At 47.3% G+C, this 23,618-nt stretch overlaps 1 protein-coding gene across 1 annotated transcript in view; it reads right to left on the bottom strand.

The window, feature by feature from the left end:
* The window catches only part of LOC125304720 (receptor-type tyrosine-protein phosphatase S-like), a 70,290-nt gene that overhangs the window by 5,643 nt on the left and 41,029 nt on the right, over positions 1 to 23,618 (bottom strand). The window contains 21 exon segments of the mRNA XM_048259213.1: positions 530 to 656; positions 1,631 to 1,809; positions 2,291 to 2,509; positions 2,512 to 2,578; positions 2,926 to 3,080; positions 3,533 to 3,652; positions 4,153 to 4,328; positions 4,631 to 4,754; positions 5,176 to 5,273; positions 6,857 to 6,969; positions 7,138 to 7,149; positions 7,798 to 7,955; positions 8,450 to 8,665; positions 10,135 to 10,219; positions 11,705 to 11,958; positions 12,141 to 12,235; positions 15,105 to 15,731; positions 16,837 to 16,954; positions 17,845 to 17,871; positions 18,739 to 18,932; positions 20,139 to 20,447. Coding sequence (XP_048115170.1) covers positions 530 to 656; positions 1,631 to 1,809; positions 2,291 to 2,509; positions 2,512 to 2,578; positions 2,926 to 3,080; positions 3,533 to 3,652; positions 4,153 to 4,328; positions 4,631 to 4,754; positions 5,176 to 5,273; positions 6,857 to 6,969; positions 7,138 to 7,149; positions 7,798 to 7,955; positions 8,450 to 8,665; positions 10,135 to 10,219; positions 11,705 to 11,958; positions 12,141 to 12,235; positions 15,105 to 15,731; positions 16,837 to 16,954; positions 17,845 to 17,871; positions 18,739 to 18,932; positions 20,139 to 20,447 — 3,473 coding nt within the window.

Here is a 23,618-nt window from a genome sequence, read left to right as displayed (position 1 = left end):
CTTCCATGGCGGTTTCAGTTGTGCGTCCTCCTCCTTTAGCAACAAACAAGCGCTGAAATACAGCGTGCAGCGTGCAGAGCGTGCGTAATGCAATCTAGGAGCAGTGATTCACCAAACCTCCCTTATTGCAGTCGCACACATTTCTTCTAATTTCAATAGTAACGAGTAACGAAGATGCTTAGTGGAAATATAACGGAGTAAAAGTATACATTTTATCTAGTAAATGTAGTGGAGTAAAAGTGAAAGTTGACATAAATTTAAATAGCAAAGTAAAGTACAGATACGTGAAATTTTTACTTAAGTACAGTAACGAAGTATTTGTACTCCGTTACATTACAACACTGCCAGCGGCCCTCAAAAGATCTTTTATGCACACAGATACGTACAAGGACATTAATGGACTTCAATGGATAGTCATTTTCAAACATCTACATTTTTGGTTTGCATCAGTGACATTTTACAGAATCACTGCGTGTCTCCAATCTGGAATTTTGTATCAGATTTGGTGCATTTTTCAAGACTAACTTACCCGGCCCATCTCCCTCAGTTTGGTCAGCATCACTACAATAGTTGAGTTGTGCTCCCATAACATTCTCCAGAAATCTTCGGTCGTCTCAGCTAGTGGACCTTGAGTGGCAATATAGGCTCTCTGCTGCCTGTGACAAGACACACAACAGAACTCAACACTTGCATCTCTCCTATGCTTTTGAAATGCAATTAGAATGTGTGAATGTAGAACGTGTCTGCTGTATTTTTCTTGAGGTGTCTGTGATCCCTAAATGCGACATTAGAGAAAGCTGCTGATAAACCCAAATAAAACTCTGCGCTGTGGACCCAACAAAGCCATTTATCATGCCGTGGAAACTTGGCCAGACACCAGGTGTGCCTTACAACTTTGTCCCCATTCATGCCTCTTCTCTTAATGTGGCTGTGCCCTTGCCAGTTAACCTCTGCTGTCCTAAAGGACTCTTATCTCAGGGCTCAGAAGCCCCAGAGCCACGGAAGGTGCCAGCCCTACATGGAGCACAGCACAGCAGAGCAGGCCCACTCCACACACAATACACAGTAGAGCAGAGCAGGCCCACTCCACACACAATACACAGCCTACACAACCTACCCAGCATACACAGCCTACCCAGCATACACAGCCTACCCAGCATACACAGCCTACATAGCATACACCATAGATATTAGAAAGCTAGATCCTGCATTGGGCTCCAGAACGTACGTAAATAGCGACGCCATCTTGGTGGGGGCAACAATAACTGGAGGCCAATGGAGGAGCTCTGATTTTCAGCAAGTGTTGCCCATAAACAGTAAGGCGTTTGCCCCCAGCAATATGGCGGCCGCGTTTACGATGCCACCTAATAGAACTCGACGGACAGCGCTGTATCTAGCTTTCTAATATCTATAGCATACACAGCCTACTGCCTCCTCTTTCTCTTCCTGACATTTGGATGCCTAACATTTAGAGGGGTGTCTTGGTATTTCACAAAGGTATACCAAATGTTCCACATGTATATGACTTATATTACCTTTTATTTTGTATTTTGTTGTTGTGCTTTAGTTGTTGTACAAACTCCTCTTGATTCCTAACAGATTGTGGCATATATAACTCAACCCAACCAACCTGTATCCATCGATGTAACTGGCGTTGATGTAGTCAGAGCCCTCGAGGCCTCGTATTGGCTGTAGGCACACGCGGGTGGTTTCATAGGGCATGATGTTGACCAGGCGGTTCTTGAACTTGTTGCAAGGGAGATTGGCACTGACAAACCTGGACGTGTGAGCTTTTGTGTTGGCCAAGCGCTGAGGAGAACAAGGAGGATCAGGCGGTCAAGGAGACTGAGCGACACCTAAAACTTATTGTAGAGATGCATTAACCACGCCTATCCTCTTTGGAGTAGACAGAGCGTTCTCATTTTCAACTACTTAGTTAGTAGATATACATATTTTCAGAGATAACATGATTATATAACATGATTGGTAAAATTATTTTACATAGAAACAAAATATTTATCTGTTGGTAACTTCAATTTTCCATTCCAAATCTCCAGCCTCAGATGTATCTGGTGTGTCAAGAGAAGACTAATTGTAGCGAGAGAGAGGAGTTTTACCGGACCAACACAATGTTTAAACATTTTTATTTTAATGTGCCAACATAAAGGACCAACGTTTCGACGTTCTGCCACGTCTTCGTCAGAGTCTAGTTTGCATAAACTCCTCTCTCTCACTAGAAAACTGTCCCTGTGGATAGTTTTCTGAGTGTCAGTGTGTAGCTGCGGCGCACCTTGAACTCCAGCTCCATGCCCGTGACGTGCTCCCCGACCTCCACCTGCTCCAGCTTCTGGATGTAGGAGTAGAGGGAGCGGGCGGCCACCTCGGTGTTGCCGCAGGCGACGGCCTCCAGCAGGGCCTCGTGGATGAAGCCGTACTGGTCCTCCGTCTGCACCATGTAGTTGCGCTGCGAGCGCATCAGGGTCACGTGGCCGTACACGTCCACCGTGCGCGCTCATGCTTGATCCGCTCCAGCATGGCATCGATGACGATGAAGCAGCCGGTCCGGCCCACACCCGCGCTGCAGCGGAGAGCGGCCAACGTTCAATATCACTTCCACAGCAAGCTTTCCCCATCTTTAAGAACTCTTTTTACATTTTAATACACTCATCCATGATTACAAAACAATTTCCCGATTCACTTGATAGTATTTAAAATGATTTTAAAGGAGATGTTTGGATTAGACAAATACAGTGCAGAAGGATACAATGACATGGACTGGCTGCAGGGATTTAGTTGATTTTGAATGGAATGCCTCTGGCCCTAATCCTGACTCAAAAGGACAGACTTCAAATCACTAAACTGTGTGTAAAACATTCGCCTCCTAATCTCTCAGGAGGGTGGGGTGTTTCACATGGACCCACTGACCTGCAGTGGACAACCACAGGGCCGGCATCTGGTGGGTTGCACGCCTTCACCCTCCTGAGGAAGGCCAGGAACGGGGTTGGGTACTCGGGCACCCCGTGGTCGGGCCAGGCGGTAAACTGGAACTGACGAACCTCTCTCCTCTCGTTGGTGCCGTTCTGCAAAGGGGAGAAGCCACAAAGTGGCCGTCACTTGCTGCAGGCCATCGTATGACAGATGGATTTGCAGATCAGGGCAAAATCATTGTGTCGGATTATTGTAAAGCACAATAATCCATTTAGGCAGCATGCCATCCATGCTGATTTCAATGTGTGCTCTAGGTCATGGGTCTGCATTTGACTTATGTCAGATGCTGTCAATGAATGCCGACATTTCAAGTAGTGCATTAGACCTCAGTTTAAAGCCACAGCTAGAGGCTAATGTTGCCTGTGTGTGTGTGTGTGTGTGTGTGTGTGTGTGTGTGTGTGTGTGTGTGTGTGTGGCTGAAAAAGTGCTGACAAAGATATGCTGAAGCGCAGACAGATCAGGAGAAAGACAGCAGAACAGAATAGAGTTGAGAGAAGCAGTCAGAGAGAGAGAAAGTGAGAAGTGGGTAGGTAGGCACAGGTACCTTGTGCAGAGAGAATGTGCGCACACAGAAGGTGGCCAGCTCCATGGTGTCCAGCAGAGTGACCTGAATCATTCCATAAGTGTCTGTTCCACGACTCGGCCAGTACTGGTCACACTTAATCTACAAATAAAAAACATAACCATCATAAACCCATAATCATAAAATGGCCGCTCTGTTTCTCAAGATCACATTCATCGTCTTCATCCTCCTCCAACCACCACATTTACCACTCACTACATGATGGCCAAAACAAGGCAAGGCTGACACATTTCACATGTCAATGTAAATGTGCTCTACATACATAAAAAAAGATAAAGACAAAGAAGAGCTAGACATGTACTAAACGTAACGTTAAAGAAAATTAAAAGAATGGAAAACATACATAAAATAGAGTAAAAACTGGCCCCACTTGTATGTCCATCTCTTTACCATTCCCTAGTCAGATGTATCGGTCTAAGAGAAAGGGCCTTTTAGTCTCGGTGGAAGTAGCCCGACCTTCATCACCTTCTGAATTACAAGCTCTGCTTCCCCTCCACCGTGAGGTCCGCCATGATAATAACTGTTATTACAGCTCAAAGCTGTGATTGTGTCTGAGTGAAGGCATGTCTGCAGGGCCTCACCCGCGACTTCTCCTCCAGCCTGGTCATCATGACCACAGACGCCGCCCGCTGCTCCCACACCATCCTCCAGAAGTCCCCAAAGCTCTCGGGCAGCGGCCCCTGGGTGGCGATGTAAGCGTTCTGCTTACGGTAACCATCGATGTAGTTAGCATTGATGTAATCACTTCCCATGATGCCTAAAGAAAAACAGAAGGAACATATACTGTAAATGAAGTGGCTAATAATAGTTGTCATGAATAATTCTGTTTCATCAGAAAATAATTGCTTAATTATCATACATATAACATAAGCTTGAGTATACATTAATATATTCTTGCATGTACATGGGCGATTAGACAGTCATTGCTTAGGATTATTTGGTTCTCAAGGGATTTCTTTGTGGAGATGATGGCACCATTCATGCATTGATTATTGGACAGAAAGAGAGTGAGCTGATGAGAGGGCCGGCTGGAGACGGTCAGCTTGACCCCAGACTCACCTTCAATGGGGACCAGGACGACTCGCGTGTGGTCATACGCGATGACGTTAGCGTAGCGGTTCTTGGGCTTGTTGACCTCCAGGTTGGAGTGCTCCCAGGTGAACTGCTGGCCAGGATCGACTGACTGGAGTAATCAAGAGAGAGACGGAGTACATGAAACCCAAATTGGAGGCCTGTGACCTTTCAGGACAGTGTGTGGATTTCAGGCTGGTCAAAGAGACACAAGAGGGAAAGCAAAAAGGATTCCCTTGCTACAATGCAAAATCATCTTTCAGCATGCCGACATTTATTCCTTCCCTAATAAAAACCACCAAAGAGACCATTATTTCAGGATTACGCTGGATCAGTATTTTGCACTGACATAAAGTAGTATTAAGATCAATAAAATATAACATTCCTTAGCATGCTCTGTAAGCATGATTCTTCAGCGGGCCTAATTAAGAGTGGATTAGCGGGGGCTGCCGTCGAGCGGCCAGCGTGCTGGAGAGAGAGCCTGGCTGCGGTTGAAGGTGACCTTGCCCCTGGCCAACCTCGCGCTTACTCACCTCGTACTCCTGGGAGAGCCTGAGGTTGTCGTTGGCCTTCAGCAGCTCCGTGTGCTCTGCCAGGTCGGAGATGGGGATGGGGGGGTGACTCATCATACCTGTGAAGGGGACAAGGGGAGCGGGTCGAAAGGTCATTCCAAGGGAAGAGGGGGGGGGGAGTCATTTAAGGGCCAACCCACCGCCTTAAACAAAAGGGGGGCGGCAACACCCTTGAGGGAGGCACAGTCATGAGAAACATCTGCGTTAGTCAGAGGAGCGGAGGGCCTGGTGCTTTGCCGCGTGCTGGGTGGGATCCTTCCCTATTTATTTCTGCCGTCTCTGCCGACAGATTTAGACTGCGGGCAGGTGTGATCTTGCAGGTTTTTGTGACTCATAATGACTGCTCTCCCGCGAGGCAGGCGTCCCTTTGATTCGCCGGCCTGTGGAGCGGCGGGGAGGCGTGGCTAAAGCGGGGCGCCTCTTCCAGACGAGGCTGCAGTTCGTGCTAAATGACGTCAGCTGGCCTCAGCTTGAGGCCGCAGTAATTGCCGCCCTCCCGCAGAAGCACAGGCCACTTGCGCGCTGAGCCACTGTGACACGCCCGCCCTGTAGCCACGGTCCAGGCCCGCCGACTGTACAATTGTGCGCTTCTGCAAAGTATTAATTAATGGTGGAGGGGAGACAATAAAGGTCAGCCTTCATAACTAAGGCAAAGCGACTGCCATCCTGCTAGCATAGTTGCTTTAGCTGTTTTCCTCAGCGTTTTCTCAGGGGCTACAGGCTGATGGAGGGGAGCCAGCTGACCTGAAAGGTCTCACTTCATTTTCTGTGACATGTTTCTTGGGGCTACAAGGTCACGCACCCTTTCCATGTGTATTTCTATGTAGGGCACATGCAGAGCCGGACAGTAACATTTACAGAGTACATTTACTTGAGTACAGTACTTGAGTACAACTTTGAGGGATCTGTACTTTACTCGAGTATCATTTTTGGGGAGTACTCATGACTTTACTCAAGTACATTTGAGAGGCAAATATTGTACTCTTTACTCCACTACATTTCTATCCATAACTGTGAGTACCCGTTACTACTTCTAAAAAAAAGTAAAAAGAAAAATCTCGGAAACCCTCAATTTGTTGTTTCCCTCTCAAACCCCACCTCGCCAGACTATTTCAATTTAAATAAAAAAAAATAGTATTTTGTATTTGAAATACGTATTTTAAATACATGTATTAGATACTGCCCATCCATGGCAACATGGTAAAAAGATGAAAATGACTTGATTTTACTTCCAATTCATTTTACATTCTCCAAGGTATATCATAACTCTATGTAGGACGTTTCTGTACATAAATGTAAGCCCTGTGGCAGTAGTAATGCAATATTTAGAAAATGTAGGCTACTCTTGTACTCTTGATACTCAAGTACTTTTAAAAACAAGTACTTCAGTACTTTTACTTAAGTACTGTAGACATCTGACTGTTGTACTTTTACTTGAGTAAAATTTAGCAAAGGGTATCTGTACTTTTACTCAAGTAATGAAGCTGTGTACTCTGTCCACCTCTGGGCAGAGAGATAGAGAGAGAGAGAGAGAGAGAGAGAGAGAGAGAGAGAGAGTGAGAGAGAGTGTGTGTGTGTGTGTGTGTGTGTGTGTATGTGTGTGTGTGAGAGAGAGAGAGAGAGAGTGTGTGTTTAAACATGCCTGGAGTCTGAAAGTTGATGCGTCTCATCTCCACTGGATCTGTTGGGTGGTGTGCCATCATCTCAGCATTGTTCAGCAAGCACTTTGTGCCTGGCTCTGAATCCTTTCGTTTGCTAATACAACACAAAAACAAAACATGCATTCTGACATAAAGAATCCATGGAAAATAAAAAAACACTGAACTGATGTTCTAATAATTACAAAGCAGATCTGATCTCTCGGAAAAACAATGAGCGGCTATAATCCCTAATGACTAATTGGAGGCCATCTTAGTGTCTTACCTGTCAGGCTTGCTGCTCCAGGAAAAAAGAGGATGCAGAGGAGGAGGAGGTGTAAATAAAAAATGAGCAAAGGAGAGACAGACCAGACACCAAAGAGTGGGAGGCACAGAGAGGAGTGGAAGATAGAGTGAGAAGAGGGAGGGGGTGAAGGATGGCCAGAGAAAAAAAAAACCGCAGAAGAGAGAAAGAGAGATCAATATTTAGCATTTGTATGCACAGGCTACATGACACCCCCTTGCAGATAGCAGTGCTCTTCATTGGGGACAGTTTAACGCTAACCCTCCAGGGGACAACAGTGTTCCGGGCTAAATGGAGAGGGGGGCCAGGAAATATCAGGACCAAGGGCGGATTTATCTGCCAACAAGAGGCTGATACATCCCGCTGCAATGCCTGCTCTTACACCAAGGTCACACCATCAATTTGGCTGAAAGAAATCTCTTATGCAGAGACATGCTCACTCACTCCAAAATGGCCGCCAGCCGAGACACAGTTAGTGCACTGGGCTCCTTGGGCAATATTAATTATTCCTACCCATATATTTTATACTAGGGGAATAAAGACAATCTGCCTGGGACCTCTCAATTCCCCCAGCCAGCAGTATCCAATGCTCTTGAGTGACAGTGAGTGACTACACTGCTGCATCCATTTTCCGGCACTCACTTCTTGTAGAGGAGGATGGCGATGACGATGCAAATGATGAAGACCACGGCCAGGACAGGGCCCACCACCCAAATGAGCCCATCGCCGGCGTCCAGAGGCTGAGGGTCCGAGTCCGGGGCCATCACATGCTCAGAATATTCACTGGCCACAAACATCTTCTGAAGGCATGAAGGCAGAGCACGACGCCCAACACTAATTAACATGGTATGGCCTCTCTAAACCACTGGAGATCATTAGACAATACAGGAGGCTTTAAACAAACATTCAGGCCCCAGATAATATTCTGGCATCCAGTTCATTAAATCTTGTGCATGGATGTACTGTTACAGTGTAGCATAAACTGTTGGACCAGTTGCCCAAGTTGTCCTTATAATTAACTGTCTGTTTATGCATCAATCTTATTGGAGCTCCTATCAATGACATCAAATCCCCCCCCAATTTGATTCCGTGTCTCAAATATAAACAGCACTGTCATCAACCTGCTCTTATCTCATTTGCTTACGCTTCTGCTTACTGGAAATAAACATGATCGCTTCTTTGCCCTGTCTTGTCCCTTTCCCTTATCTAACTCAATTTGCTGCTGTCAACAGAAGAGGGATAGGTGAGATGTAGCATGCATGTCTCTGGTGGGAGCTCTCTCCTCCCCTCTTACCCCAGTGGTGTCATTGAGCTCTGCCAGGATGAAGAAGACATACTCCTGGCCCGCCTCCAGGGCGCGGTTCTCAAAGCCTCCATATTCCAGCTGGTCCCCCAGGGTGAAGAAGGCCGGCAGGGTGGCGGGGGAGAAGCGTGCCGTGATGTAGGCCCGGCGCAGGTCCACCTGCCGCTGGCGCGGGTCCAGCTGCTTCTGGCTGATGTCCTTCAGCAGCTGAGGGCAGAAGCACAACGGCATGCCGGTTCACATGACGACAGTCACATGTCAAGTTACACCTGACATACCGGTTTCATTTCTTAGAAAACACTGGCAGTCACGGTTAGATTAAGACCAAGCAAAGAGCTGAATCTAAATACACGTGAAATTCCCAAAAATGGATGGTTTCAGAGTAACGTTCATAGCTCCTTTTTGAACTCGCAAAACCTTAACAGTTGCCCACTCCATCCGCTAGCTGTTCATAGCTCCTTTTTGAACTCGCAAAACCTTAACAGTTGCCCATCCATCCGCTAGCTATGCATCTCTCAATAGCTGATGGAGATGTTCAGTAGTTTTGAAAACCTTAGGTTGGTTAAGAGATGGCTATCTCAGCTGCTCTTCACAGTGGAGGTTTGTGTTCATTATAAATACAGGAAATCAATGTTTGTCTTAAAGTTGACGTTTTGACCCCTGGTGTAAAAATGTGAGTGGTGTGAAGACTGTTAGGGCTATTTGTTGTTCACTCAACTTTGTACAGTTTATATAACTTTCTACCTAACTCAGTGCTAGCTACTGTAGATCCAATTTGCTGTCTAGATATATACATCACTCATCAACCCCAATAGTTCACACGATGGACATTATGTGGATGATGTCCACAAGGGGTTGTGGTAATAAAGACAAACAGTTGAAAAGCCAACCCAGTTCACATCAAGAGCAGGGAGCAAATAGAGAGTGAGGCCTATCTGTGAAACCTGTCAGTACGCAGACATGTCTCTTTTTAGAATCTGATCATTAGTGGAGGAGAGGAGCGGGAACAGGCTAAGGGTGAGAAAGCCTGCGCAGACACAAGCACAGCAAATACAGAGGTCCTGATTAGCGTCTCCTGATGAAATGTAGAAAAGGGCAGAGTCAATAATGAACACAGCATTACATGCTGGGTCACTAACAGGGAGCTGAATCCACAGGGTAATGAGCAGAGAGAAAAAGAGAGGAAGAAAGGCTGGACGAAAGAGAAAGAAAAAGAAAGGAATAAGAAGGAATGGGAGAGAGAGAGGGAGAGAGTAATGTACCACAGTTTGCATGTAGCCTATTTCTTGTCCGTTGAGAGCAGGGAAATTGTCACAGGTCGATCTGAACAGAATAAGCATTGATTTATGTCTTGTGTACAGCATGCATGTGAAGTCAGTTTTCACACCTCGGCATTACTCTGATATATTATTACCTGCTGAGACTGTGTAAAATGCCCTGAGATCCTGTTCCATTAAACCACTTTAACTGACACACTTTAACACTTTGCTGTGGGACAGGCTGTCTGGAGCAACGACCTGCCAGGTTGAGAGCAAAGCGAATGTTTGAAAGAGCTGTTTACGCTCCTTTGGATACACCAGCATCTCACTACGGTCCTCTAGACATCTACTGAGAAGCCAACCATGAAGCCCACACCTACACTCCAGCTCTATGGCAACTGTTGCCATGGCACTCACCTCCTCCAGGTCCATGTCATCAGGACTCTTGAGTCGGAATCTTCCGCGAGCTCTCTTGAGAGGAACTACCACCACATAGATGTTCCTGTGAGCACAACAAATGGTTCCCTTTAAATGCCTCCTGGCCAGAGGCCTACTGGAGAGATCCTGCAGCAACTACTAAGTGACTGCTTAAAGTTAGGCATAAAACGTCCTCACTTTAGATGAGCTCCCAAAATATCATTAACTAACCACTTGTAACTCCTGAGTTAATTATTAATTATAGTATTAGAAAGTGATTTATAAAATATGTATCCTCACCCTAACTAATCATTAGTGCATGTAACAACTGTTAAATAATGGAAATATTACTTAATCAAAAACATATTATTGCATAATTTATTAAGTATTAACAATAATGTATAAACATATTTAAGATATAGGCTTATTTACTATGAACAAACTATTTATAACTGTGTGAACAAATGCTTTACTGATGATAAATTAGAAATGACTAATGATGAACAAACCATTAACTAATAAGTAACAAAGGCTTAATAAATTATGAATTGTGTGTAGTTATTATAAAGTGTTACCAAAATATTCTTAGTAGTCTCATTTTTTCAGTTCCATAGATTAGCTAGCTAATTGTTGCAGCAGATGCTATGTGAACGGAACGCTTCAGTTCTGTGATCGGTGTAGCCTCTCTATAACAGTCTAGCTCATGTTGTGCCAAAGATACACCAAAAACAAATGAATAAATAAATACATTTTACAATTAAAAATACACACAAAGCGTAACTTCAAGGAATAGCTATTGCAATTGGTAACTTAAGTCTCTGAATTGAATCCTATCATCTAACATGATGGATTGTCTTAACTGTGCAAATGAATTTGACACATTACTAATTGTGTCAACAAAGCACAAGTTAATGATGCCGCACTGATGTTTGTGAAAATGAACTTAAAAATGGACAGTGATGTAAATCACCTGCCATGTTCTATACAACTGGCAGATGATGAATTGTTGTGTCATTTAAATAGGACAACTATAACTGCATTAGCAAAAAAAATCAGAGAAAATATCTGTCCATGGGTTTGGCACTGTTAAGCTTTAAGTCAATGTAGCATAAATCATTAGACAGAGTGGCGGGAGTGCTGTAGCCAATAGCTAGGGAAATCACTTTTCTAGATATTATTTCACTATAAAAACCTTAATATCCTTGTCAGCTGTAAATATCAGAAATGGCTAAATTAAACACAAAGATATAGCACTACTTATGGATTTATAAAAGGAAGTGGAGCATCTTTAGAGGACCACACTGCTTTCTGGTACCTGTGGTAAAAAGTGGGATATGTCCCAATAGAGTAGGCAAGGAAACCACTCTGCTTTGTTGAGTGCCTCTGCCTCATCCTTTATGTTTGTATATTGGAGCACATCGGTAGCTATTATGCTTTACATATACTCCTCTTCCTGAGTGTATGTGTGGGTGTGTGTGTGTGTCCTTCATGTGTGTGCATGTGTGTGTGTATCTGTGTGTGTATTCTTTTCATGTGAGTGTTTATGTTCTCTGCAGTTATCTTTCCATGCCTGATATTGCTTTGGGTGTCCATAGGGGGCAGTATGATGGTGATGGTGGTCTCAGTCTCACGGCTGCGGTCCACCTCAGGTCGTCTGATGTGGATGGAGGGAGAGGTCCTAGCAGGGATGCGGTGTCTCAGGCCCCCCATGTTGCCTTCGGGGCTGGTGATTTTAAAGTCATAGCTGGTGTTGGGCGCCAGGTTGGCGATCACAGCCTTCCTCTGACGGGCATCCACCTCCATCTTTTGTCTGTTGTACTCCACCTGAATGAGGAGAGAAAAGGAACACACACACACACACACACACACACACACACACACAGAGAGAGAGAGAGAGAGAGAGAAAGAGAGAGAAACAACATACATATATTCATGAGTTCTCCTACAGGATGCTAACAAACAGTAAATGAATGCGGGGAGCACGGCTGCAGTTGTAAATCACTCACAGTAAAGCGGTACGGGGAGCTGCTTTCTGGAAACTCCCACGTCAACAGCACACTCGTCTTTGTCGCCAGGTTCACCGAAAAATTCCTCGGGACATCTGCAAGAACAAAACAAATAGCTCGTCACTATCTAGCCCAACACCGCCGGCCATCAGTGACCAACGCGGCAGCCCCTTGGGAGCAGTGGGCTCTGGAAGGAGAGGAAGGGGTTAACGTCAACACGTGTCGGCTTCTCCCCCAGGTGGACCATGGCGGCAGGGGGTGGGCGTTTGCTGGGGGGCGCAACAGGAGGGTTATATAAGATGTCGGTCTGACAGGTGCTCGTGTTGAGATGGATGCCAGAGCGGCACATATGCCACTGCTGGGCCCGGCTCTCCGCTCCAGAGAGATCTGACCCAGTTCAGCCCCGTCTATTACGGAAGGTGTTACTGAAAATGGGTTTTGAAGGGGCAACAAACACACAGAAACAATGCACATAGAGACGCACACACACACATACACATACACACACACACACACACAAACACACACAGAAGTGAAGTGTTTCAGGGGAAATGAAAAAAATCAGGTGTGCCTCAACATCATGAAAAAGGGTGTGATAGTGTGTAGTATTCGAGTGTGCGTGTGTGTGTGTGTGTGTGTGTGTGTGTGTGTGTGTGTGTGTGTGTGTGTGTGTCAGTTGCAGGGAAGTGCCAGAGAAAATAAACAAGGCCAATTCCCAGACAAAAACTGGAAATGGGCAGGAAAGCGGCGGCGTGAGGAGAACCTACCTTTGGATACCCACCTCTAGTCTCCCCAGGAGCACTGCGCGCTCTGACTGAACAGGACTGGACTAAGCCTCACCTACCTCAGAGGAGCTCAGCCACAGTATGGCTGTGTTACCTGGGCCTGTGTCACACGTCGCAGCCACCAATCCTGTATGTGTGTGTGTGTGTGTGTGTGTGTGTGAGTGTATGTGTGTAGATGCTGTTTTGTCTGTCATTGTCTTTGCTCCCGTCCCCCTATGTAAGTGCTCCATCTGCAGCATCCCTGAGTGTGAGGTGCTGGTGGGGATGCAGGTGGATTGAGGGAGGAGGGGGGTACAGGTGAAGGTGGGCGTGACCGGAGGAGGGGGGTTGGGTCGGGTCAGGTCGGGTCGGGTGGTGACTCTTGGGCTTCCACATCCCCAATCCCGTGCACGGCGGCAGGTGTGGCGAACCCTACCTGTGTCGAAGGCCGTCGCGGCGATACTGGGCCTGGGGGGCGGGGCCGGGACCCGCTTAGTGTGCTTGAATTCTCACGTGGTAGTCAGTGTCTGGGTTCAACCCGATGACCGTGTACGCGGCCTCTGTGGCCGGCACGGACACCAGGCGGGGCGGGAGGCTGCCGTTGGCCTCGCCGTACGCCAGCGTGTAGCTGGTGAGAGCGCCGTTGCAGTCGGCGGTCGGGGGCTTCAGTAGATCTGGAGGGTGCAGCAGGTGGCGTTGATGACCCTGGCCAAAGCGGGTATGCGTGTAGAATTTTTCGGGCACAGTGATTTCCTGCAGGGCCTCCTTCCCGTGGCGAGTGGCCCCTGGCGGCCAGAGCGGGAGCGTGGGTGGTACCGAGAACGTGCCGGTCAGCATGTACTGCCTCTGCTGGGCAGGGAGGTCCAGCATATCCGGCCAGGTCCTGGGGAGTGGATTCTTCAGGCTGTAGCGCAGCCGGAATCCCAGCACAGAGGTGGAGGGGAGGTGGGGGCAGCCAGAGCCAGAGCCAGGGGAGGCTGGGGCTGCCACCTCACAGAGATGGACGCCTGCTGCTCCAAACTCAGGGACAGCATGGGGGGCTCTGGAACTGCACACCCACACAACAAACATACGCACACACACACACACACACACACACACACACACACACACACACACAGACAGCATCCCTGAGTGTGAGGTGCTGGTGGGGATGCAGGTGGATTGAGGGAGGAGGGGGTACAGGTGAAGGTGGGCGTGACGGAGGAGGGGGTTGGGTCGGGTCAGGTCGGGTCGGGTGGTGACTCTGGGCTTCCACATCCCCAATCCCGCAGCACGGCAGGTGTGGCCGGAACCCTACCTGTGTCGAAGGCCACCGTGCGATACTGGGCCTGGGGCGAAGGGCCGGACGCTTTAGTGTCTTTCTTGAATTCTCCGCGTGGTCGGGTTCAACCCGATGACCGTTAATGCAGCGGCCTCTGTGGCGGCTTACGCGGACCTGCCAATTAGGCGAAGGCTGCCGTTAGCCTCGCCGTCGCCGACGCTGGGTGAAGGCGCCGTTGCAGTCGGCGGGTCGGGGGCTTCCAGTAGATCTGGAGGGTGCAGCAGGTGGCGTTGATGACCCTGGCCAAATGGCGGGTATGCAGTGGCCGATTTTCGAGGCACAGTGATTTCCTGCAGGACCGTGTGTGTGTGTGTGTGTGTGTGTGTGTGTGTGTGTGTGTGTGTGTGTCAGTTGCAGGGAAGTGCCAGAGAAAATAAACAAGGCCAATTCCCAGACAAAAACTGGAAATGGGCAGGAAAGCGGCGGCGTGAGGAGAACCTACCTTTGGATACCCACCTCTAGTCTCCCCAGGAGCACCGCAGCTCCTGGACTGAACAGGACTGGACTAAGCCTCACCTACCTCAGAGGAGCTCAGCCACAGTATGGCTGTGTTACCTGGGCCTGTGTCACACGTCGCAGCCACCAATCCTGTATGTGTGTGTGTGTGTGTGTGTGTGTGAGTGTATGTGTGTAGATGCTGTTTTGTCTGTCATTGTCTTTGCTCCCGTCCCCCTATGTAAGTGCTCCATCTGCAGCATCCCTGAGTGTGAGGTGCTGGTGGGGATGCAGGTGGATTGAGGGAGGAGGGGGGTACAGGTGAAGGTGGGCGTGACCGGAGGAGGGGGGTTGGGTCGGGTCAGGTCGGGTCGGGTGGTGACTCTTGGGCTTCCACATCCCCAATCCCGTGCAGCACGGCAGGTGTGGCCGGAACCCTACCTGTGTCGAAGGCCACCGTGCGATACTGGGCCTGGGGGCCGAAGGGCCCGGGACCCGCTTTAGTGTGCGCCCGAATTCTCACGTGGTAGTCAGTGTCTGGGTTCAACCCGATGACCGTGTACGCGGCCTCTGTGGCCGGCACGGACACCAGGTGGGGCGGGAGGCTGCCGTTGGCCTCGCCGTACGCCAGCGTGTAGCTGGTGAGAGCGCCGTTGCAGTCGGCCGGGTCGGGGGGCTTCCAGTAGATCTGGAGGGTGCAGCAGGTGGCGTTGATGACCCTGGCCAAGAGCGGGTATGCCGTAGGCGGGTACTCGGGCACAGTGATTTCCTGCAGGGCCTCCTTCCCGTAGCCCGAGTGGCCCCTGGCGGCCAGAGCGAAGACGTAGGTGGTACCCGGGAACGTGCCGGTCAGCATGTACTGCCTCTGCTGGGCAGGGAGGTCCAGCGCCTCGGCCAGGTCCTGGGAGTCGTTCTTCAGGCTGTAGCGCAGCCGGAATCCCAGCACAGAGGTGGAGGGGGAGGTGGGGGCAGGGCCAGAGCCAGAGCCAGGGGGAGGCTGGGGCTGCCACCTCACAGAGATGGACGTCTGCTGCTCCACACTCAGAGACAGCATGGGGGGCTCTGGAACTGCACACCCACACAAGCAAACATACGCACACACACACACACACACACACACACACACACACACACAGACAGAATGAAATGAGATTTAAGCTCCTCAGAATTAGGATAATTAAACAGAGCAAGACCTGAAGGTGTGTGTGTGTGTGTGTGTGTGTGTACGTGTGTGTGTGTGTGTGTACGTGTGTGTGTGTGTGTGTGTGTGTGTGTGTGTGTGTGTGGTTGTATTGGGCGGTATCTGGTGAGATTTAACCAGATAAGAGAGCATAATAAAATATATCCCATATCTCTCCATGGAGAAACTCAATGACAGAGACAACAGAACAAAACAAAACTGGTGAGCATAGACAATAACTGTAATTACACTCACAAAGAGCCTCTAGGAATTCCTCTTTTTGTTGGCAAACAGCTATTGAAAGCTAAAACATTAAGTCCATTAACAGACTGCTGCTGCTATAGTTCAAATTGAAATCAACCTAATTGACAGTAAATGGATAAGAGCGCTGTTGCACACACTGCATCATTAAGCATTTCTCCCTGCATTTACATCGCCAAGCGTCTCGCCACACAGCTACCAGGAAAACCACAAACACCAGGGAAACCGCACATTTCTTTTTAAGTGGAAGCACTTTGAGACTTCTGAAAGCAGCAAAGAAAATAAGAAATCCAAACAGCCCAATCACACGTCTACCCCTCCCCTCTGCTCCCCTCTCTTCTCCTCCTCCCTTCTTCCTCTCCTCCTTCTCCTCCTCCCCTCCTCCTCTCCTCCCTCTCCTCCCTCCTCCTCCTCCTCTCTCTCTCTTCTCCTCCCTCTCCTCCCTCCCTCCCCTCTCCCTCCTCCTCCTCTCCTCCTCTCCCCCCTCCCTCTCTTCTCCTCTCTCCCTCCTCCCTCCTCCCTTCTCCTCCTCCCTCTCCCTCTCCCTCCCCCTCCCTCCCTCTCCCTCTCCCTCTCTCCCTCCTCCTCCTCCTCCTCCTCCCTCCCTCTCCCTCCTCTCCTTCTCCTCCCCTCCCTTCTCTTCCACTCCCCTCTCTTTTCTCAGGCTCTGTCAGGGGGGGGCTTGAGAGATGAATCACAGGCCTGTTGGCACAGGCATGGCCATGTACATACATGTGGCTTTGGTCTGGACCATCTGTGGCATACTGCGTGCGCCGTCCCCCTTAGTGGTGTACGCTGCCACAGTGATGGAGTATGAGGTGTCGGGCAGCAGACCTCCGATAAACATTTCCTGCCAACACAAAGAAAGAGAGATAGTGAATGAGAGAGAGAGAGAGATAAAGAGATTAACTTCCCAGTAAGCATTGCATTCTACTCCTCCACATTAAGAGAAAGCAGAAGGAGATAGTGAGACTGACATATTTATCCTCAGTATTTTCGAGCATGTTTTGAAAAGATAAATGCCTCTTTAGAATCTCTCTCTGCCTCCCTCTTTCCCCACTCGTCTCTCTCCTTGTTTGTGTGCCATCTCAAAGCTGTATTGCAGTAGCCAGAACCATGGTTTCCAGTCCAAGTCAAATGTAAAATTCCATGACTTTTCCCTGACAGAAAAAACTGAATTTCCCTGACTTACTGTCTGAATTGTGCTATATACGGACCAATGATTTTAGAGCAGACGCGTAGCGTTCAAGAATCTTTTACATTTTTAGAGCGGGAGAGCAAAGTTGGGCTTCTCAAGCAAGCTAATAACCAGATATACACCAATTCTGCACAGAAATATTATTTGTATTAATGTATACATTTTAAACTGCAAAACAAAAAAATCCCTGATATTCCATGACTTTGCCCCAAAAATGATACATTTTCCTTGACTTTCCATGTCTGAAATAGACTTTCCAAAATTCCATGATATTCCAGAAATTCCATGACTCGTGGGAACCATGCAGTACATTTAGAGCTGTCTGAAGCCCTCTGTCAGACTTTCAGGTTGGCTTGCTTTAATGAAGTTCCATTTGTATGGAGTGTGTAGTGAAAAACGCTTGCTCATGATGGTATCTACAGTGACACGATGTGAAGTGGCACATTGCTGAAAGGGACAGCACGAGCACACAGAAGAACAGCAGGCTTTTATAACCAGGTTTATGCAACAGCAATGTGTTGGGCGCAGATTTCTGTACTCACATATTCAGCAGAATCATCCGTTTCCCACTACACCCCACAAACAGGAACGCAGAGAGGGAGCGCGAGGGAGGGAAGGAGAGAGAGAGAGGAGGATGAGTCAGGAACAGAGGGAGAGTGGGAGGAAGAGGCAAGCAAGGGTGAGAGATGAAACAAACAAGAAATTTCCTGAGAAACTGCAAATGTGGACGGACAAAAACTGATAACCTTGTTCAAGGCACTAAGATAGAAACTTCCACCAAACATTTTTTTTTTATTTCGCTATAAAATGTGTCTATAATGTCCGAATCTAGTCCTGCCAACCTCTTGAAATATGTTGATTTGTTTTGCATTCTTTTATGATGCCTTATTTCTTGACGATTACTTTCCAATTACATCTAGCCCACATAATTTAAAAAGGATCATCCTGAAGAATCCAAACCCTGCAGCTGAAGCAATTCACCAGTGGAAGCACTGTTAGGTTACAGTTACAGGACCTTACAGAACATATCTGAGAGATCTTAAATTTAGTGTGAATGCTTCGAGCCTGCTTGTTTTTATCTGTTGAATCAATGTCAATTCTCTTGCCTGTTCTCCACTACATATATTTAGCCATTATGTATGGCACTATTGTAGACATGACAATAGTGAAATGATAAATGTCTATCATCTAAAGATAACAGATTCTTGGTTTCAGTACTTTAGAATCATGGGCACGGACAGATTTCTAGACACAAGACAGCTTGGGCAGAGCCATGGACCCCTGATGCTTTTTGTGTAACAGTTTGCAATATACCATTGACCATTATTTACTACTTTGCTCATTTTAATCTAGTTTCAATAAAACTGAATTTAATCCGGACTCTCAGAATTTCCTGTAGTGTAGTGTAGTTTTCTGGCTAAAGGTGAGGCCCTCACCTGGGAGTCGTCCAGCACGATGTCTTTGATGCGTGGCAGACTGCGCGACTCCCCCTCCTGCTCGCGGGCGTAGTGGACCTGGTAGCCCCGGATCTGCCCGTTTTGCCTCTCAGGTACCACCGAGCGCCACCTGACCCGGATGGCGGTAGCGTTCAACGTTTGCACCTCCACTTGTCTAGGGGGCGCCCCAGGCACTGCGAGAGACAGAGACACGACGGTGTTCAGACAGACACCAAAGGTGTCTACACACCCTTCCCGCTGCAGCCCTCTGCACATTTGTGACATTTTAGTGTGGCGCATGTTAAATAATTTAGCAGTCTAGTCCAATTTGGGCTCGTAGAGGAAATATAAAAAGGGTACAAAGCTGACAATAAGGGAGGTGCTAAAAAATAGTTCCCCTCTGACAAAAATAAGAAAACGCTCATGCTGAAATGAGAGGCAAGTCTGGCAAATACAGTGGTCCTTTCATATGCATGTGGGAAGGATTGAACAGCTTTAATTATTCCATCAGTGTTTGACCACCATTTTTACAAGAAACGCTTTATGGAAAACCATTTCCTACCTATCTGATACATTTCCCCCGACTACATTAGCAACATCTTTTTTTTTGTGAGGTCCCTGTGGACCTGTAGAGCAGCACAGGAAATATTCACTTCAATTTTAAGATAATACATCTCTCTCAAGCATTCAGCTCACAATGTGGTCACAGACAGATAAGCCACAGGAAATACATGATAAAACCCCCCCAGGTTGAAAAAGCAATTATTCATTCTCACCTAATATTCACAACCTGTTATATAAATGATGAAACCATATGCTTTCAGATCCAAGTCTGAATGTTCTATCAGGCAAACAGAATTTGGTTTTGTTGTGTCTCTGGCTATCAACACCTTACAATTCACATTAATGCTCTTCACTTAGGGTTAGAAAGACTGTCAGCAGACGACAGAGAATCTCCAGTCTGATGTAGATTGTGGTTTATGATTTCCTGGTTAAAACTAAATTATCAATTTTCTTCCTGATGGCTCTTTATTCAGTAAGTTCTGATTGGACGAACAAGGCCACGAAGACCGAGAGTTCTCTGATGATGGGAGGCTTACATTATTTCCTTAGGTCATTCACTTCATTGTTCCATTGATTGCTGGATACACATTGTCCCAAGTTCCCATTTAAGCCTGGTTTTCAATCATTAGGCCTATTTCTGACCCGAAAAGACCTTTGCTTTTGTTCATCTTTTCCATTGTATTTTTTCAATCTAAGCTTTTGTTATTACCACATTACTTACAATTGTCTCTGGTCTGCTAATGCAATCTCTAAATGTACTCCTTATGAAGAAATTGATGCAGAGAGGCATTTAAGAGTTCAACGAGGTCGTAAATCAGGGCCTGATCGTAGCCTACCGTCCTCGTCCGTTTGGCACTCCAGCGGCGAACTCTGCGGACCCGAGCCCTCCGACGTGAAGGCGGCCACCGACACGCGGTAGCGTGTCCACTTGCGCAGCCCACCTAGCCGGGCCTGCAGGGCGTCCGACCCCACGCTGGGGATCCTCTGGGGTTCGGGCTCCTGCCCGCTGGCCAGCGGCCGGTAGAGGATCTCGTAGCCCTCCAGGTTCACACTCCGCCCCTCTTCTGGGGGAGCGTGCCAACTTACCCGTAAGGAGGAGGAGCCAGTGGGAGAGCATTCCACCCCACGAGGGGGGGATGAGGGCTCTGAGTGTTGCGGACGGAAGGTGAAAGGGACAGAGAGAAAGGGAATCAAGAAAGAAGGAGAGAGATAGAAGGAAAGACAGGAAGATAGGGGAAAAGGAAGGCATAGAAAGAACGCAGGAGGAAGAAAAGGGTGAAAGACAGAAAAACAAATAAAAGGTGGTAGAGGTGCATGTGTCTGGGGTGAGAGATGCTAAATTAAATGAACAACAAATTTAACACAAGCAAAATCCAACAAACGCCAGCAAGTGCTGGATTAAGGTGAATACAAAACAACCAGCAAAGAGTAACCCAAGAGAACACAAAAGGATAAGAAATGAATCAGCAATGCAAAAGCTTGGACACTAGTGACAGATGGTGATGCATGGACTTGTCACAATGGTGATCAATAGTGCCAGTCTATCATCAAGGTATCCCCTCTGTCTGCAAGTGATAGGTCATGATGCCGTATTGACAGGAAGGGGGTGTGGGCTAAAGCTCCCAAACAGCCTGCATAATCACAACACAGAGCGTGTGAAATAAATTGCAGGGTGTCCAGGCGAGCCCACTGCAGCACACCGAGTGATTGATGGATTTAGGGCCAGAGTTAAGATAAGGCCTCCAGCACAGTCTGCCAGAGAAACCTGAGCCGAATTGAAGCTTCCGGAGTGCCTGCATTAGTAAAGGCCAATTTCCTCTTCCAATGACCAGATGTCACCAGGGAAAAAGGTGTATTATATCAGAACTTCTTACTTTAGAAATTACATACAACTTCTAGGTCTTGTAGAGGTGGGCCTTTGCCAGCCCATGGTCACTGTAAATAACATTTAAAGTCTGATACTGTAATTGTGGTGCTACAAACGAGAAATAATTTCAGCTTTGGGAGGCCGGGATTCAGAAAAGTCACTCGCAATAACTCACAACAACTGAGCCGAATTGAATTCCACACATAGAGAATTACTGCTGCCTTTACACTATTACAATGGCAACAGCAGAAACATTACACTGACTACTGGTGCAAGGCACTTGAATGCACCGGCAAAATATGAGTTTTGAATGACAAACTGCTAAATGCATCAAACCAAATCAAATGAAATGGTGAACATCAAGGGGAATGAAATGAAATTGACTGTTCAGAATAACGCTTTGAGGATGCAAAATATATATTACAGATATACATGAACATATTATTATATACATACTTACCTTTTAGTCCCTCGGATAAAAGACTTTCTTACCACACACAAAGGCACACACATAACATGCACACACACACACACACACACACACACACACACACACACACACACACACACACACACACACACACACACCGACTCTAAACCCTGTCCTCTCCCATGTGAATTAGGCAATGAATGGCGTAAAATGTAGTTCAAATAAAATTATGATCAGGGCATGGCAACTAATTTGAGGCTTTGGACAACTGATTGAGAGCAAACTTGTGCAAACAGTGTCGGCTGGACCAAGCGCTCGCGGGCATCGAACCAGAGAAGATGGTGTGACTTATTAAAAATAATAGGCTGTCTGAATCGGGCGCTCGTAATAATCAATGTGACTGTGATAACAGCATGTGACTCTGCAGCCCAGGCTTGTGCATTACACCCGGCCACTGCCTTCCCTTCAGTGGCTGCGCACGCAAAAACATGTAACATGATAATTGAATCTGACGCCGAAATAATTCAATTATCAAAGACGACAAGTCACACTTAAGTAATGACAGTGTGTAATTGCCCGCTCCTAGAGCGCAATCTCTGCCTCTGTCACTCTCGCTGGGATTGGCTGCAGCTTGAGAGGATGTGAGGCGGCGCAGGAGGGGGCTTGGTCAATGTGACTCCACTAGACTGGCCCTGAGTGGACCCGGAGAGCCCATCGCCCTGGACAATCAGGGCCTTTGTCGGTGTCTGAATGAAAGCGTTCGCTGAGGCTAGTGAAGGAACTGAGAATTTACGTATTCAAAAGATGCTCCAAGGCCATTACATCAGGGATGGGTCAGAGGAGCTCCGGTGGCACAAGGACAGTGACATCCATCCATGTCCACATATTTACACTGTCCACACGCGCACGCATGTGTGTGTGTGTGTGTGTGTGTGTGTGTGTGTGTGTGTGTGATGTCTCTGAGTTTCAAAATATGAAGCTTACGAAGATAAAGAACTCATATGTAGGGCAAACTAAAAAGAAGTGCTACTCCAAATTCCCAAAGTTAACTTGGACACTTAGGGCATTAACACTAAACTGTTAAGCAGCTTACATCAAAGAGAAAAGAGAAGGGATCCACTCCATGGTGTACGATTTAGCTGCTTGCAGCAATGCTGTCTAACAGTTCTCTGGATTTCCTAAATGCTCCTGATTATAATCCAGGCTCTGAGGCACAGTGTATCACCTTTGTGTTCACCATGAAAAATAGGCCATATTGTATTTTATAATGTTTTGAGAAAATTATGAAGAATACAATATTATTGGTGAATGGCTGCAGCAGGGGGCTTTGAGGCAACCGAGATGACAACAAGGCTTTTTGAGTGCCTGCACCTTCAGCTGTGAAGATAAAACTCCAATAGCTTTAGGCTGCAATCACAATATATGACAAAGCCATCGTAAGTGCCTGAAATGAATTCTGCACAGTAAAATGGTATTCTTATCAGAGGCCATTCCTGTTCAATCTGTCTGCCACCCAAGTGCGTCTGCATTGTTCTCTGCTCTCTGTTGGCCTGGTAGGCAGAGGAAAGGGCCTGCAGATCTCTGTCAGAGCACTCACACAAGGCTATTAGTCTGTACTCTGTAGCATCACCCAAGAGGCCATCCATCTGCAAGTCAATTTATCAATCAAGCAATCCATGACACGAGATATGCGCAAACATGCACGCATGCACACCCAAACACACACACACACACACACACACACACACACACACACACACCCACACACACACACACACACACAAACAGTCATTTGAAGGGAGTATGCATGCCTGGCCGTTTTTAGTATTTACATGTAGTGAATTGCAAGCCACTGTGGGAACTGTGGTTCCAACACCAGAAGAGAGAATCAGTCAGCATAGTGACCAGTTTTCTTTGAAACATTCAGTCAAAAGCAATAGCTTTAACTTTCAAAACAATTATATCAGACAAATGGATAATACAGAGTTCTACAGAATGGAGTTTTGAAGGATCGTTTAA

Source organism: Alosa alosa, chromosome 1 (genome assembly GCF_017589495.1).
Source record: "Alosa alosa isolate M-15738 ecotype Scorff River chromosome 1, AALO_Geno_1.1, whole genome shotgun sequence".
Classification (NCBI taxonomy): Eukaryota; Metazoa; Chordata; class Actinopteri; order Clupeiformes; family Clupeidae; genus Alosa; species Alosa alosa.
This window is presented reverse-complemented; position numbering and strand designations above follow the sequence as displayed.